Below are 17,763 nucleotides of genomic sequence, written 5' to 3'. Positions count from 1 at the left end.
GGCGGGGGTCTCTGGGGCAGGGGAGCAGCCTGGGGGGGGTCCCTGGAGCAGCGGGGGATCGGGGCAGCGGGCGGGGGTCCCTGGGGCAGGGGAGCAGCCTGGGGGGGGTCCCTGGAGCAGCGGGGGATCGGGGCAGCGGGCGGGGGTCTCTGGGGCAGGGGAACAGCCTGGGGGGGTCCCTGGAGCAGCGGGGGATCGGGGCAGCGGGTGGGGGGTCCCTGGAGCAGGGGAGCAGCCTGGGGGGGGGTCCCTGGAACAGCGGGGGATCGGGGCAGCGGGCGGGGATCCCTGGGGGAGGGGAGCAGCCTGGGGGGGGGGTCCCTGGAGCAGGGAGGATCGGGGCAGCGGGTCGGGGGTCCCTGGGGCAGGGGAGCAGCGTGGGGGGGTCCCTGGAGCAGCGGGGGATCGGGGCAGCGGGTGGGGGTCTCTGGGGCAGGGGAGCAGCCTGGGGGGGTCCCTGGAGCAGCGGGGGATCGGGGCAGCGGGCGGGGGTCCCTGGGGCAGGGGAGCAGCCTGGGGGGGTCTCTGGAGCAGCGGGGGATCGGGGCAGCGGGCGGGGGTCTCTGGGGCAGGGGAGCAGCGTGGGGGGGGGGGTCCCTGGAGCAGCGGGGGATCGGGGCAGCGGGCGGGGGTCCCTGGGGCAGGGGAGCAGCCTGGGGGGGGTCCCTGGAGCAGCGGGGGATCGGGGCAGCGGGCGGGGGTCTCTGGGGCAGGGGAACAGCCTGGGGGGGTCCCTGGAGCAGCGGGGGATCGGGGCAGCGGGTGGGGGGTCCCTGGAGCAGGGGAGCAGCCTGGGGGGGGGTCCCTGGAACAGCGGGGGATCGGGGCAGCGGGCGGGGATCCCTGGGGGAGGGGAGCAGCCTGGGGGGGGGGGTCCCTGGAGCAGGGAGGATCGGGGCAGCGGGTCGGGGGTCCCTGGGGCAGGGGAGCAGCGTGGGGGGGTCCCTGGAGCAGCGGGGGATCGGGGCAGCGGGTGGGGGTCTCTGGGGCAGGGGAGCAGCCTGGGGGGGTCCCTGGAGCAGCGGGGGATCGGGGCAGCGGGCGGGGGTCCCTGGGGCAGGGGAGCAGCCTGGGGGGGTCTCTGGAGCAGCGGGGGATCGGGGCAGCGGGCGGGGGTCCCTGGGGCAGGGGAGCAGCGTGGGGGGGGGGGTCCCTGGAGCAGCGGGGGATCGGGGCAGCGGGCGGGTGTCCCTGGGGGAGGGGAGCAGCCTGGGGGGGGTCCCTGGAGCATCGGGGGATCGGGGCAGCGGGCGGGGGTCCCTGGGGCAGGGGAACAGCCTGGGGGGGTCCCTGGAGCAGCGGGGCAGCGGGCGGGGGTCCCTGGGGCAGGGGAGCAGCCTGGGGGGGTCCCTGGAGCAGCGGGGCAGCGGGCGGGGGTCCCTGGGGCAGGGGAGCAGCCTGGGGGGGTCCCTGGAGCAGCGGGGCAGCGGGCGGGGGTCCCTGGGGCAGGGGAGCAGCCGGGGGGGGGTCTCTGGAGCAGCGGGGGATCGGGGCAGCGGGCGGGGGTCCCTGGGGGAGGGGAGCAGCCTGGGGGGGGGTCTCTGGAGCAGCGGGGGATCGGGGCACCGGGCGGGGGTCCCTGGGGCAGGGGAGCAGCCTGGGGGGGTCTCTGGAGCAGCGGGGGATCGGGGCACCGGGCGGGGGTCCCTGGGGGAGGGGAGCAGCCTGGGGGGGGTCCCTGGAGCAGCGGGGGATCGGGGCAGCGGGTGGGGGTCCCTGGGGGAGGGGAGCAGCCTGGGGGGGTCTCTGGAGCAGCGGGGGATCGGGGCAGCGGGCGGGGGTCCCTGGGGGAGGGGAGCAGCCTGGGGGGGTCTCTGGAGCAGCGGGGGATCGGGGCAGCGGGTGGGGGTCCCTGGGGCAGGGGAGCAGCCGGGGGGGGTCTCTGGAGCAGCGGGGGATCGGGGCAGCGGGTGGGGGTCCCTGGGGCAGGGGAGCAGCCGGGGGGGGGTCTCTGGAGCAGCGGGGGATCGGGGCAGCGGGCGGGGGTCCCTGGGGCAGGGGAGCACTGCGGGGAGGAGGCGGGAGGGAGAGCGGGATCCCGGGAGCGGAGAAGCGGGTTCCAGACCGGCGGCGGCCCGGCCCCCGCTTCCCCGCCCCCGCCCGGCAGCCCAGCGACCCCGGCAGGGCATCGCCGCCCGCCGCGAGGTGAACGCACGCGGCAGCGCCCCCGGCGGCTCGACGGAGGAACTGCAGGGGGCGCCAGCCGGAGCCGGTCTCTGCGTGCCGTGGGGAAAGGTCCGGGGGGCGGGGCTGCAGCCCGGCCCCGCCCCCGCGTGGAACAGCCGCCCAGGAGAGGGCGCAGGTCACAGACCCTGCGGGACACCCCCCCCCCGCCCGCCCGCCTTAGCTATGGGGTAGAGCGGGGGGCGCCCCTCACCGTCCCTGCAGGGTCTGGCTAGACCTCCCCCCCCCCCCCCGCCCGGTTACAAACGTGCCCCCGGGAGAGCAGGGCCCTGATGTCCCGGACCCCTGGCAAGCGGGCGCTGGGCAATGGGGGGGTTCCCTGCTGTCACCCTCCCCTGGTGCCAGCCATTGAGGTCTCACACCCCTGTCTCAGTGCTGACAGAGGGAGGCCGGGGCCGTTTGCTAGTCCCTCAGCCCCAGGCCGGGGGTGGCAGGCTGCGTCCTACCCTCCGCCCTGGAAGATCTTTCAGGGCTCGGCCCCAGCAGCCCAACACCAGACACCTCCCCAGAACCAGATGCGGGGACTGGGACCGGCCACCTAGCACCCCTCGGCCATTCCTAGGAGATGGGCCCCCTAGACTGGAACAGAGGGAGAATAGGGCGTGCAGGCCAACATGGGCACAAACTTGGCAGGGGGCAGCCAGCACAGTGGCCATACAGAACCACAAGCTTTTCAGGAGCACACACTGGTGGTTCCATGCACACTAAGTCTTAAACTTCAGGTTAATGCACAAGATTCACTTAGCATTTCATACACCTCTGAATGCATCTGATGAAGTGAGCTGTAGCTCACGAAAGCTTATGCTCAAATAAATTGGTTAGTCTCTAAGGTGCCACAAGTCCTCCTTTCCTTTTTGCGGATACCGACTAACACGGCTGCTCCTCTGAAACCTCTAACAGGAGTACTGATAACGACAGCCCTGGACTAGTGCCTTCAGCGCTCACTGCCTCAGTTTCCCCATCTGTCCATTTCCCCAAATGTCCAATTTACTGATCTCACAATGCTGGGTGTGTTAATTAATAGACCTGACCCTGAAAATGGGTCTTTCACCTGACAAGCATTGGGAAAGTGCTAGTGAAACTCAGCTTGTAGCAGGAGGAGGTTAGAGTGGCGGCAGCCAGGGGGAGTAGAAGATAGACCAGTAGAAAAACCAGAGGTGGGCTGGGTTAGCGGCGCTCATTAAGCAAGTTACACAGGTGGCCGAATGGAAACGCTGGAAAGCTCAGCAGAAAGGGGTATGGTACAAAACACAGACTTGCACCTGACTTGAAACCAAGGGAAAGACGTTTAGTTAGAGGCACCATGTTCATTAAACTGATATTTACAACAGTATTTGAAAACCCTCCTTGTCCGCATGGCTTGGATCATTCAGGAGACACCCTGCCAGGTTTTACTGTCACCAACCCAGCAGCTCTTTAGGATGTTTACTGGGAAGTGTACTCAGAACCCATGATCTACTTGACCAACCCAGAGTGACACTCCCTTCATTTATGAATCCGAATGGATTGTGGCCACCTTTCCACTGGCCCCAAACCAAACAAGCCTGAGCCTCCTGCTATCAAGCTCTACCTCATCAGAGACTGAGCTAAGAGCTGTGGGACTCTGCTCTTTAGCTTTGCCCTCTTCCTGGGAGGATCACCTCTCTTTTCTCTCCCCACCCCCATCATCCCTCCTCCCTGTCCCCTTTGCTCCATTCTCCTACTCACTGCCACCTTCCTCCCCATCCCCCCCACCCACAGGGCTGCCCCTTCCATGCTTTCTTTACTCCATCCAGCTGCTCGATGCAGGCCCTTGGTCCCTCTCGCTTTTAAGCTCTCCACTCTGTGGGCCTAATCCTACAGAGTGCTGAGCTGCACCATCAACTCCCATTGCAGTCAACAGGACCGGAGACCATTCAGTACCTTGTCACATCAGACTCAGACTGTGCATCTGCCTGCTTCATTCCACCCAGCAAAATCCTTCCCTTCCAAACAGGGAGGGGAGGAAGTCCCCCGTTCCACCCCTGGCCCGTAGATAGGAGTGCTGATCACTGTGTTTCAACACCACCGGGCTTTTTAGTCTAGTGCTTCACTCTCCTGGCTCAGAGCGGCAGCAAAAGGAGATGGAACAACAGTGACAGAGGAACCTGTACCCCTTCCAAATATCCACAAGCCAATGAATGACTGGCAACACCTCCCAACCTGAGAGCCCCCCCGGGAAAAAGTTCATATTTATTACCAAAGAGACTTTAAACAGGAGTCAGTTGCACATCATGGCCTGTGTCCTTCAGCAGTGACAAATGATTTGGGGGGGCCCCCTCAGTTTTCAATTGGGCCTTCAAGAGGTCTGATTTTAAGCAAGTGCCAAGCAGACACCTTCTGAAAATCAGGCTCCTTTAAGGCTTCTCCAGCTGGGCTCCCAAAATTTAGAACGTGTTAAAATAATTTTAAATTTGGAAAGCACTTTGGGCTCTACTGATGAAAAGTGCCAGGTGAGAACTAGGTAGTTTTATTAAAAACCCCTAACAGGATGGCAGCATGAAACTGCCAACAGTTATAAAACAGTTATCCAGCGCCGGCTGTAGGCTGGATGTTTAAGGAATTTAGTGGGTTGTTTTAGGCTGCGATTTTCCAAGCAGCCTCAGGGGACGTGATGCCCCGGAGTTGGATGTCTAACTCCTGCAGGGAGACACAGCGGATGAGGAAATATCTTATCGGACCAACTCCTCTTGGTGAAAGAGACAAGCTTTCCAGCTTGATCTGAAGAAGAACTCTGGGGGGGCACGAAAGCTTGTCTCCTTCACCAAGAGAAGTTGGTCCCATAAAAGGAGATTCCCTCACCCACCTTGTCTCTCTCATATCCTGGGACCAACACGGCTACGACAACACTGCACACTCCTGTAGGTCGAATTGGGAATCCCAGCCTCCCTGTACGTCACATGATGCCAGAACCTGCAAGGCGCTCCCAGCCCGGGGACTCCTGCCCCGTCTCTCTCATAAGCAACGAGGTCTAGCCGGGGTGTGCTGCTCGGGGGCCAGGGCGCTGCCCACGGGGCAGTGGTCCCCCAGGTGGATTTTCAGGTGGCAGTTCAGCGACTGTTTGTAGCGGAAGCTCTTCTCGCACTGAGGGCAGCGGTGGAGTCTCTCGCCCGTGTGCACGCGCTGGTGTTTCAGCAGGTGGTGCTTGCGGATGAAGCACTTGTCGCACTGGGCGCAGGCGTAGGGCCGCTCCCCGGTGTGGATGCGGAAGTGGTTGGTGAGCTGGGATTTCTCTGTGAAGCGCTTCCCGCACTCCCCGCAGTGGTAGGGCCGCTCTCCCGTGTGGATGCGGAAGTGGCTGGTGAGCTTGGACTTCTCGGTGAAGCTCTTCTGGCAGGTGGGGCACTGGAAGGGGCGCTCGCCCGTGTGCAGCCGCCGGTGATCGACCAGGTAGTACTTCTGGGTGAAGCTCTTCTCGCACTCGGGGCACTGGAAGGGCCGCTCGCCCGTGTGCACGCGCTGGTGTTTCAGCAGGTGGTGCTTGCGGATGAAGCGCTTGCCGCACTGGGCGCAGGCGTAGGGCCGCTCCCCGGTGTGCGTGCGGTAGTGGTTGGTGAGCTTGGACTTCTCCGTGAAGCTCTTCTCGCAGTCGGTGCACTGGTAGGGCCGCTCCCCCGTGTGGATCCGCTGGTGCCGGACCAGCTGCGAGGGGTGGGTGAAGTTCTTCCCGCAGTCCGTACAGAGCAGCGAGCCCTCACCCTTCCCTGCGTGGAGTCGCTGGTGGACGAGGAGGCTTATCTTCAGCCTGAAGCTCTTCCTGCACTTAGCGCAGGTGTACCCCATGTGACTGACCTGGTGCTTGAGAAGGCTGGATTTGAGGCTAAAGTTTATCTCGCCCTCAGAGCATTTGTAGGGCTTTGCACCTGCCAGGACCTGGCTTCTCTGGGGATGTAGGAGATTGGATTTCTGAGTGAGGCCTTCTCCACATGCTGGAGAAATGGAGACTTCCCCTGGTGTGTGGACTCCCTGGTGCGCTGCGAACAACTGCTTACAGACAAAGCTTTCCCCACATTCATTGCATATATACGGTCCCTCTCCTGGGTGACTTTCCTCCTGATCAGTGGCTGGTGCAAGGCCGCTGAAGTCTCCTCCACACGGAGTGAGCTGGCCCAGGCTGCTTTCTGCAGGGTTTCCCTGCTGTGTCAGTGAGCTGCACTGATTGCCATGGCTCCATCTCTCAGCAGGTGTCTGGAAATCCTCCTCTGAGCTTCCTTGCGCCCCCCTGGGAAGTTCCGGGATGGCAGCACTGTCCTCAAGACACCACTCATCTGCTGGAATATAAAAGGGAATCCAGAGAGGATTTAACAGCAACCTCATCCCAGGACGTTCCTCATTCACCAGGAAAACCCAGGAAGTTGAGAGCGGAGAGGGTGGCTGTCTGCAGAGTGCCTAGCACACTGCTGGAGCCATACAAATGAATAATCATAACCCACCCCAATTCTGCTTCACCATAGCTACCTTGTCCTTACATATTTATCACCTTCCCACCCCCCCATTCTGTTCCTCCAGTCTGTGATCTACTTCCACTGCCCAGTAACATCCCTCTTCTCTGCCTCTGCGGGCAAAGCATTTCCTGTGTACGTAAACTCACCCTTGATGGGATCTGTAGGGATTTCTCTCTCCACCAAGCCCCCCTGACTCTCAGCACACGGTGTTTCCTCTTGTTTAATCCATGAGCTATCGCTGGGAGTAGAAATGGGAGATCCTGTTCACGGGAAGGAGAATGACATTAGGTTTCTCTCACACCCGCTGAACCCTTTAGGGAGGATTTCAGGGCAGATGGCAACACCTGACTGGCGCCAGCACTAGATGTGAAAGGCGAAAACTCCCACAGAGAAGGAACATGTTGATCGAACTCATCAGAAGAGATAACAACTACAAGAGCACAGGAAAATCATGTTAATTTCCTGCCCTCGACGACTTCTTGCTGCTTCCAAGATGCTCTGGTCAGTTCCTCCTCACCTGTGCTGGGATCCGGCGGGGTTTCTCTTTTTTGACATTCCTGCTGTTCCTGGACACGAGGCTCTACCCCGGGTTCAATCCGGGCCTGAGCATCAGGCCTGGAAGCAGCATTGTCTGTCGATGGAAAAGGATATTAAGCGGATTAGGGTTTGGTTAATAATTCACTGAGTTCACACCTACAAATCCACAGAATCTTTAACTAGTTTAAACCCACCCCCTTCCATCACCAGAGGCCATGGGCAGCACCACTGGAAGTAAATGATAGGGTGGCTGCTCTTTTCTTAACGACAGGTCTGACGTGTGACTGGCTCGCTTTGTCTGGGCTCAGGAACAGTAAGCAGATCACAGGAGTGCTCCCCGAATCTGATCAGCCAAGTAGTGCGGAGCCAAACGGGCCCTGCAGGAGACGCTTTAGGTACCCCCCCATCATGCATGGGGAGAGAGATCAGGAAGAGGGGTTCCCTACCTCCTTGTGGGTAAGACCAGAGTCTTCCAGAGGCAGGGCTAGCAGGTGCCTACAGCCTGAGCAATATACTGAGCAGCATCTGGCACTTCCGAGATCTGACTGTTACTAAAGGAATTTTCAACTCATCTTTACCCAGTGAGATCAACGTCTCATAGTTGTTCCTCATTGTGTTCTTGTGAAGCTCCTCCCGCCGTTGCTCTAAAACCCCCCACTCCTGCCCGGAGAAACAGCCCGAGACCTCATCGAACTTCACAGGGACCTGAAATCACAAGCGTCACAGCCTCAGCACCTCCTGCCCCCACTGGGGAGAGTATTCAGCACCTCCCCAGCACAGCACCTCCCCAGCACCTCCCCAGCACAGTGTCACACAAACCTCCGTCGTCATCACCTTCAGAGCGTGACGCAGCTCACCCCTGCCTCTCACAGCGCCCCCAGCGCTCCCTCCCATGGCCGTACTCTGCCCAGTTCCCTCTTAACACTCTGTCAGCTTCTCCAGGTTCTGCCTTTATGCCTCTTCTCATGCTGCCCTTACATCTGGAAAGCTTCCAGCAGTGCGTATGCCAAGCATTCTCCCTCCTGCCTTCTCAGGACCCACTACTTTCATCTAGCCTTCCACTGCTGATTGAGCGTGACTTTACTCCCCTCTTCATGCCTTAGCCTGCAATAGTTCGATTGATGTAATAAAACCAAAGACTGACACTTCAACTGATCATTGACCAGTTGCATACTACGAAAACCTGTAGTACTGAACCTGCAGCTTAAGACTTGATGACCACCGTTAAAATCGATAGCTCTAGACTACATTTGCTAATTTCCTGTTCTCACTCCATGGCTTCCGGTACTCTCTCCGGATCTGAGAGCTTGTCACAGCATCTTAGCTTAAGACAGAGTGTCTTGTAGTTCCTCCCCCTTTTAGATGGGTCTGTAGATGGGGAGCAGGAGAACGGAGCTAAGGAGCCCCAACCAGGGCTTCGTTATGCACCAGTACACCCAATCTACCCAAGCAATTTTGTAACAGACCTGAATATCACTGGGCTACACACCCCGTGGACATCTAATAGAGGGGACAGCTTTACTTCTGCTCCTCAGTGCTAGCTGGGATATTGTTACCTTGGGGACTTCTCCCTGGGTGCCTGGGGGAAGTTTTAGGATCCAGACATCTTTTTTCTTCAGCAGGTTCTCCATGTTCTCCAGCCTCCTCTGCAGCAGCCCATACTCCTGGATCAGAGTTCCCAGCACGGCCCACTTACTCTCCAGCTGGTTCCCAAACTCCACCACTGTCCTCTCGCAGCCAACTAGTTTGTTCTCCGCCATCCCCATTCTTCCCTCTAGCGTCAACAGTCGCGTGGCATGCGACTCCACGGTCGTCTCCACAGTTACCTCTGGCCACATGGCAGTCTGTTCCAGCGGCAGCTGCATTCCTGCCTCAGAAGTATGCTCAGGGGCAGTCGGGGGGGTTAAAGGCACTGGCTGCTCGGCTGTGACATCCCATTGCGGAGCCTGCTTGCAAGGAGAAAAGAAGAGATCGGCCACAAAGAGAAAGGGCGTAAGGCCCGCTCATGTGTTCCAGGCTGTTCCATGCTCTCTGGGCCCGAAAGTTAGTCTTTTACGGCTGCCTTCCAGATGCAACAACAAAAATGACAACAGACCCTTCTCTGTCAGCCTCACGTTGGTGGGTTTGGGACTCTAACGATATAAACTTCCCTGATATTCTATGATTCTATGATCTCCCGCACAGCCTGACCGTGAGCAGTATGACAGGTGCGCAGGGGGGGAGGAGCAGAGTGGAAGGGAGCCTGGAAAAACCAGCGAGATGGGTGTACTGGAGAGGGCCCAGGCCAGCCTTTGTTCAAGTAGAAAGAGTGGTAGAGCCTGGGGACGGCCAGTCAGGGGGTAACACAAGCCTGGAGGCTCTGGTGCTGCCAATATCTATCTCCTCCTACTCCTCTTCCCTGTTCCCGACAAGCACAGGCCAGCCAGCCGAGCTGGGGAAAAGCTGAGAGCAGGAAAAGACAGCCCCCCTGTGAGAAAACCCTGCTCGGTCCCTGCTGAGGGCGAGAGACTCTGTGAGCAGGTGTGCGGGTGGCATGGGCCAGCACCACAGCCCTGGTACCGACACCGGGCAGCCAGGCCTGCGCAACCAGGTTGACGCGGCTGCTGCCAGGACGCCCCAGAGCGCACGGCCCCCACATGCTGCTCTGCGGCTCTGGGCTTTTGGGGACACGACAGCCCGCGGCCACCCGGGTAGGTGCCTGGGGGAGCCCGGACCGCAGGGAAACAAGCTCCCTAGGGAGGATGGAAAAGGGCCGTGGGGTGGAAAAGGGGCGGCAGAGACACGGCTGAGGGGTGTTTGCCGCAACTGGCTCAGACTCGGGTCACAAACGGGGACAAAACCACTGTGGTGATGGTGTAGACGGGACCTCCGATCCCTCATCCCCCTGCAGCCTGAATCCTGCGGCTCCAGCTCGGCTCCCAGCCGCTTCCTGGCTTCCCCCGGGGCGGGACAAAGACCCAGGCCGACCAGAGCCTGGGCAAACCCGAGCCCTCCAGCGGCCAATGTCCCGTGAGGGCCCCAAGCCAGCGGGGCTGGTGGGAGCGGGGGCGGGTCCCTGCTCCCCGCCCCCGCCGGAGCCGCCCCCGCCCCGGGGCTCAACCCCGGCCAGCACCGCGCTCCCGGGGCAGCCCGGGCCGGGCGGGGAGAAGCTCCCGGGGCCCGAGGCCCCCCCGCCCGCCGGGCCCTTACCTGGGCAGCGGCCCGCTCGGCCATGGCCCCCCCGGGCGGGGCTGCTCCCGCGGGCCCGGCCCGGCCGAGCCCCGCTCCCGCTGCGGGCTGGGCAGAGTCCCGGCGCCGCCTCGCCACGGGCCGGCCCCGCTGCCGGGCGGAGCAGAGCGAGCGCGGCCCGCAGGGCGGGAGGGAGGGAGGGAGCCGCGGCCTGGCTGCCGGGGCCGGCGGGGAGCGGCGGGGCGGGGAGCGGGGCGGCAGCGGCCCCTGGCGGCGGGTGGGCTGTGAGCGGAGCCCGGCGGGGGGCGGCGGCGGCGGCGGCGGCGCTGGGCCTCGGGGGTCCCGGCGTCTCGCAGCCGGACTCGCCCGGGGACCTGCTGCTGCGGCCTGTTAGCCGCGGTGCCGGGCCGGGGCAGGCGGGCGGCTGGGTGGCGGGAGGGCTGATCGCCTGTTGTGTTCGTTCCCTCTGAAGCCCCTGGCCCAGGGCAAGCCCCTGCGCTGGGTGGACCATTGCCCTGGCCCAGTGCGGCCCTTCTTCGGCTTGGAAGGAGTCGATGTTTGTTGGGACAGGTCAAGTTCACCGTACACAGAAACCTACGGGCCATGTTCCGCTCTGTCTGTGCACGGACAGGCTGCCGGAGAACTTATTAGTGTTTGGTTTTAAATGAAGGGGAGTTCGTATTCCTATACTTGGACTTGTTGACAGTTGGTGTTTTAAGGGTGATAAAGCATTGTCTCTTTGGCTCCCAAATTAGACTGTTGTAAAATCATTGTTGGCTGACCTCCCCCTCCCCAGTATCCCGCAACTGCGAACATGTACATTGATTTGAAAACACTTACTACCTGCCTATCTGGAAATTTCCACTACATGCATCTGACAAAGTGGGCATTCACCCATGAAAGCTCATGCTCCAATATGTCTGTCAGTCTATAAGGTGCCATGGGACTCTTTGCTGCTTTTACAGATCCAGAGTAACACGGCCGCCCCTCTGATACTACTCGTAACTTTTCACAACTGCGAAACATTAAAATCAATAAGTATTGGGGGGGGGGCTTTAAAATGAACATTGACATTATAAAATTATTTTTAAAAAAATCAAATTCTGCTAAATCTATGGAAAAAAGTCAGGACACCATGATTCTAGTCTCTATCTGCCACCAACCTGCAGGGAGATCTCTTGCACAAGTCTCCACTCCATGCCTGTTTCCCCTCCCACCGTTTGTCTTTATTTAGGTTGTAAGCACAGTGCCCAGGAGCCGGCTGGACCATTAATGTTGATTTTCAATAAGTCTTGGAACACTGGGGAAGTTCTAGAAGACTGGAAGAAATCTCATGTGCTAATTTTTTAAAAGGATATTTATAGGCCTGACATCAGTCTGGGGCAAGATAATGTAGTGGCTGATACAGGACTTGATTACCAAAGAATTAAAGGAGGGTAATGTAACTAATGCAAATCACCATGGGTTTATGGAAAACAGATCCTGTCAAACAAACTTGATTTTTTTTATGAGGTTACAAGTTTGGTTGATAATGGTAGTAGCAATGGCATAATATACTTAGTCTTCTGTAAGGCATTTGACTTGGTACTGCACGACAATTTGATTAAAAGACTAGAATGATATAAAATTAACATGTCACACATTAAATGGATTCAAAACTGGCTAACTGATAAGTCTCAAAACATAATTGTAAATGGGGAATTGTCATCAAGTGGGAGTGTTTCCAATAGGATCCTGCAGGGATTAGTTCTTGGCCCTACACTATTTAACATTTTTATCAGTTTCCTGGAAGAAAACATAAAATTGTCACTGATAAAGTTTGTAGATGACCCAAAAATCGGGGGAGTGGTAAGTTATGAAGAGAGCAGGTCACTGATTCAGAGCATTCTGGATCTCATGGTAAACTGGGTGGAAACAAATATGTATTTTAATATGACTCAGTGTCAACATATACATCTAGGAACAAAGAATGTCGGCCATACTTACGGGATGGGAGACTCTGTCCTGGGAATCAGTGACTCTGGAAAAGATTTGGTGGTCCTGGTGGATAATCAGCTGAGCTCCCAGTGCCCTGCTGTGGCCAAAAGGACTAATGCAGTCCTGGGATTTGTAAACACAGGACTCTTTTTTGAAGCAGCAGAGAGGTTGTATCTCTGTATCTGTATCTCTGTATCTGGCTCTGGTGTGACCGCTGCTGGAATCCTGGGTCCATTTCTGGTGCCCACAATTCAAGAAGAGTGCTGGTAAATTGGAGAGGATTCAGAGAAGAGCCATGACAATAATTAAAGGATTAGAAAACCTGCCTTCTAGTGATTGAGCTCTTTGAGTCTATCTATTTAACTCAACAAAGAGAAGGTTAAGGGGCAACTTGATCACAGTCTATAAGTAGCTACACGGGGAACAAATATTTAATAATGGGCTCATCAATCTAGCAGACAAAGGTATAACATGAGCCAGTGGCTGGAAGTTGAAGCTAGACAAATTCAGATTGGAAATAAGGCTTAATTTTTTTAATGGTGAGACTAATTAACCAAAAGGGTCGTAGTAGATTCTCCATCACTGACTATGGAGTGTTTGGTGAGAAAGCGCTTATCCCTGAAATCCTTCTCTCTCTGAGTGCAGTGGGACGGCATCTCTGCTGTGTGAAGGCTGGTGTGTTCTCAGCGAAGCTCCTCTCTTGCCATGGACAGCGGTAGAGTCTGTCTGCGTGGGTTTTGGAGCGCCTGGTGAGCAGATGTTTCTCAATGAAGCCCTTCCCACACAGAGTACAGCAGAAGGGCCTCTCCCCGGGTGGGTCCATTTGTGAATGGGGAGATACGATCTAAATCTAACACTTTTCAGGCACTTAGAGCACCGATACGGACTCCCTCCAGGCCTTCCAAGACCCTGCTCTTGGCTAGAGCTTTCCACACAGCTATATGGTTCCTTTGCCACGTGGGTCGCTGGTGTTCAGTAAGATCCAAGATGCATAGATCCTCACATTCAGTGCATAGCAAGAGTCAGAACTTTGGCACATTCCAAGAGATTCCTCTGCCTTTGCCCAGGATCCGTGGAGGTACATGGCCCCTCTTCCATGTGAGCGTCCTCCAGAACAAAAACAATGAGGAGTCCTTGTGGCACCTTAGAGACTAACAAATTTATTTGGGCATAAGTCTTTCGTGGGCTAGAACCCACTTCATTGGATGCATGGAGTGAAAATACAGGAACAGGTATAAATACATGAAAGGATTGTGATTTGAAAGGAGTTCACTGCAACCTCTCTTATACCGAACAGAGTCCTCAGGGTTCTTTCCAGTCCTGTCAGTCTGCTGTCTCTCTCAACTCTCATGGGTCATTTCCTGCTCTACCCTTTGGAAAACCTCTTTATGATGGATTGCCCACCCCTCACTCCAGGGTGCCACCTGATGTACTGGAGTCCCACTGAGACCACCTGTTCCACCAGCCTAGGCTCCCTCACCCCATCCTGCTATGCCAGGCCCTCAAGCCTCCTCTAGCACACACACAGGTAGGGACATGCCCAGCTGTAGGAAGACACAGACACTGAAGACTGCACTTGAGTGCTGGGCAAGCCCCAAGCTGAGTCTGCATGGGAAGACTCAGCTTGGGGATTGCCCAGCACTCAAATTCACGCCCCCTCTGGAGTTTAAATGCAAAACTGTATTGTTTTGCGCTGCACAGAAATCTGTACAGCATAAGCTCAGGAAAATCAGCCCCTCCCTCAATGTGGAGGAAGATATGCATAGCTTTTTGCCACCCTAGTTATTAATTGCACAAACTGGTTTATAGAAAACAAAAACAAGTGTATTAATTACAAGGAATAGATTTTAAGTGATTATAAGGAATAGCAAACAGATCAAAGTAGATTACTGAGCAAATAAAGCAAACACACAAACTAAGTTTAATACACTAAAGAAACTGGCTACAAGTAGTAATTTCTCACCCTAAATGTTGTTTTAAGCAGGTTGCAGAAATTCTTGAAGACAAACTTCTTTTGCTTGCAGCTTAGAATTCCAGATATTCCTTTCACAGACCAGACACCTTCTAGCCTGGGTCCAGTCCTTCCCCAGTTCAGTTTTTTTTAGCAGTCATCTTGGGCCGGGATTCAATGAAGAACCAACTCTGATTAACTCACACCCCAGCCTTAAATAGGATTTACATATGGCAGGAATCCTTTGTTTCCCAGTTTGAACCCCACCCCCTAGTAGTGGCAAAATACTAGCAGCCCAAGATGGTGTCCAGTAGCAGGTGACATGATCACATGACCCTGCAGTGTCAAAGCAGCATCCCAGGAGGCTACTCAGGAAGGTGGGAGATTAGCATCTTCAAAGTCCTATTGTTCTCCCTAATGGCCCATTCAAGCTGATTGCATACTGTCTGGTGGGCATTGCCCAGGTGTAAACACAGTTGTAATTGTTACTTTGTCAATATTCCTAACTTCAGATACAGAAATGATACATGTCTACAAATAGGATAATCATAGTCAGTACATCATAACCTTTCCAATGATACCTCACATGACTCATCTGCATAAAACATACCTTAGTTATGCCATATTCCTATCATAACAATATCTCGATGAAGAATATAGGATGTGGAGCACACTCCTCTTCTGAGCGTCCCCCTGGTGGTGGTAGGCTTTTAGGCTGCTTCTCAGTTTTGATCATGGTTCCCCCATCTGCTGGAATAAAGGGAGGATCTATTTCCAAAATCTCTTATGAGGAAAGCCTAATTATACTCAGTAATAATAGCCATAGAGTTGGGTGACCTCCAGCACAGGAACTAGCATAATCTTATGAATATGCTGGCTAAAGTGAGTCTAATCTGTTAACGACATCAAGAGTCTGAAATTGATGGTAGTTAAGAGTCTTTAAAGCAAATGTAAAAGGTTAAGTTTTTGGTAAATCACTTACCTAGGAGATCGAGAATTAGCACACAACTGCATCTCAGGGTACAAGGGAGAACAACAGGGACAGAGATTCCTTCAGAGTAAGGCCACCCATTAGAGTTGTCGAGTGGTTGGAACAGACCAAGGGGTCAGGTACTCTTGGACATACTCCTGGCTCCCCACTAACTTCCTGCCTTCCACAGGGAGCCAGTGACAGAACTGGGACTAGAACCCAGGTCCCCGACTCACAGTCATTTCCTATGACCACTGGAGAAAGCTGCCTCTGTTATGAAGCTGCCTCCGTATCAGTCACATGCACCTGTTCCCTTCAGAAATCTGTCTCTTGCCAAAAAACTAGAGCAATGGTGGTGCAGCTCCTCCCCTTCTTCTGCTTAGTAAGAACTTCAGAGTCTAATCGGTTTCATCTAAATCCTCACAGTTTCCTTATGCTCTTTACTAAAAAACTCAGACACTCACTTGGATGCACCTGCTCCTTCTCTCAAGATGAGTATAGCCCAAAAGAACAATAGCGTGTTGTGACGAAGTAGGACTGTTCTTAATGTTTCCTCTGAATAGTGTGGGGGTGCCTCAGTTTCCCCTAGGCAGTTCTTAAGTATCTAGGGGGTGGAGTAAGGGTGTATGATCATTGCAGAGCCCTAGAGGGCATGTGTGTGCAGGAGTCTGGACACAGAGAATGGCCGACACCCTGTTTCCTGGCAACTGATGGCCTGGGCCCTTCCCCCCCTGCAAGGTGAGAGCTGAAGGGTTGGAGAACAAAGGAATCAGGTGACCACCTGGCCTGGGAAAGGAACAAAGCCCAGAGGAGGAGGGGCTGGAGGGGGTTTTCAGTTTGGGGCTGGCTGGGACATGGAGTGAAGTGCAGACGTGGTTGTCTGGCTCACTGCCCCCCAAAATGGACCCAGCTGAGGGGTCCCGTTCTCTGCACCTGCAAGCTCTGTTTTAGACCATGTTCCTGTCGTCTAATAAACCTTCTGTTTTACTGGCTGGCTGAGAGTCACGTCTGACTGTGAAGTTGGGGTGCAGGACCCTCTGGCTTCCCCAGGAGCCCCGCCTGAGCGGACTCGCTGGGGGGAAGCGCACGGAGGGGCAGAGGATGCTGAACGCTCCGAGGTCAGACCCAGGAAGGTGGAAGCTGTGTGAGCTGTGTGTCCTGCAGACAGGCTGCTCACAGGAAGGCGACTGCCCCAGAGTCCTGACTGGCTTCATGGGGAGCAGTTCCAGAGCATCGCCCAGGGACTCCGTGACACGTGTAAAGAGTATTTGGCAAGAGTCAGCCCACCTCCCATTTGGGGCCCAGAGGGGACAGACTAGGAAGGCCATCGCTTCAGCTTGGTTTATGTCAGAATATTAGGCTTATCTAACAGTGGCATTTCATTATCAGGTGCAATCAGTTGCTTTGGTCGCAATGCTGTGTTCTCTGAAGTGACACATGTTCCCTTTCCCCACTCTAGCCACCCCTTGAGCCCCTCTCTGACGGGCTTTGACACATCACTGTGCAGAAGCTGTTTTCCATAATCTAGTTCTTGCCTCTGGTCATTGACCCTTCAGCCACTTTGGACATGTCTATCCTAGAGTTATTTGACAGGTTTCAGAGTAACAGCCGTGTTAGTCTGTATTCGCAAAAAGAAAAGGAGTACTTGTGGCACCTTAGAGACTAACCAATTTATTTGAGCATGAGCTTTCGTGAGCTCCACGGTATGCATCCGATGAAGTGAGCTGTAGCTCACGAAAGCTCATGCTCAAATAAATTGGTTAGTCTCTAAGGTGCCACAAGTCCTCCTTTTCTTTTTACCCTAGAGTTATGTCGCCCTACGTTACGTCGGCATATGGCCACGGCACTTAGTACATCGCTTGTGCGTGTGCATACCTGGCTGCTTGTGTTGGCGGTGCTCAGGGCCGGCCTTAGGGAAAATGGCACCCTGGGCGAACTTGTATATTGGCATCCCCCCATCACTCCTGGCCCCCACGGGCTCCCTGGGCTTCCCTCCCCCCATCACCTCTGGGCCCCGCTGCCTCCCGCAGTGTTTAATTTGTATTGAAAGAGATGCCAGAGCTGAGCCGTGGCTCAAATTAAGCACCGGCAGGGCGGCCTGATGCTGGCGGGTGCTGGCCGGGCGCCCAGCTCTGAAGGCAACTCCACTGCCAGCAGAAGTGCAGAAGTAAGGGTGGCCTGGCATATGGTGTGTTGCCACCCTTCTGCACCTTGGCTTGTGGTGCCTGATGCTCGGGCATGTGGCTCAAGGCAGGCTTCGCACTGTCGCAGGGTGACTGCATCTTGTCAGAGCCCACGGCCCTCCTGCAGCCCTCTGGCCACCCCTGGCTCACCCAGGGCACTGGTTCAGATTTTGGGGGGTGGGAGGAATCTTTATTCATGATTCCAGGGACTACTTAGGCACCTGAAAACTCTAGGGTTTTTTCAGATAATAATTTAGGGATTAGCTGACAGGAGCACTTTCTCTAATTGTTATATAAAGAAAGAAAAAATATATACAGTACAAATGCCAA

The 17,763-nt window shown here is 56.1% G+C and overlaps 1 protein-coding gene across 2 annotated transcripts; it reads right to left on the bottom strand.

The window, feature by feature from the left end:
• Positions 1–3,451: 3,451 nt before the first annotated feature.
• On the bottom strand, positions 3,452–10,555 carry LOC125633073 (zinc finger protein 783-like). Of its 2 annotated transcripts, none has more exons than XM_048842182.2 (6): positions 10,374–10,555; positions 8,741–9,130; positions 7,763–7,889; positions 7,165–7,278; positions 6,794–6,907; positions 3,452–6,473 (listed from the first exon to the last, which is right to left on the bottom strand). In XM_048842182.2, exons 1-6 carry the CDS (start codon positions 10,395–10,397, stop codon positions 5,158–5,160), a joined length of 2,085 nt encoding a protein of 694 aa, XP_048698139.2. In that variant the 5' UTR covers positions 10,398–10,555; the 3' UTR covers positions 3,452–5,157. The 2 variants fall into 2 exon arrangements, with proteins under 2 accessions (XP_048698139.2, XP_074980780.1); XM_075124679.1 differs by having other exon boundaries at positions 3,452–6,470.
• Positions 10,556–17,763: the final 7,208 nt, after the last annotated feature.

The sequence above is a fragment of the Caretta caretta genome, chromosome 2 (assembly GCF_965140235.1).
Source record: "Caretta caretta isolate rCarCar2 chromosome 2, rCarCar1.hap1, whole genome shotgun sequence".
Classification (NCBI taxonomy): domain Eukaryota; kingdom Metazoa; phylum Chordata; order Testudines; family Cheloniidae; genus Caretta; species Caretta caretta.
This window is presented reverse-complemented; position numbering and strand designations above follow the sequence as displayed.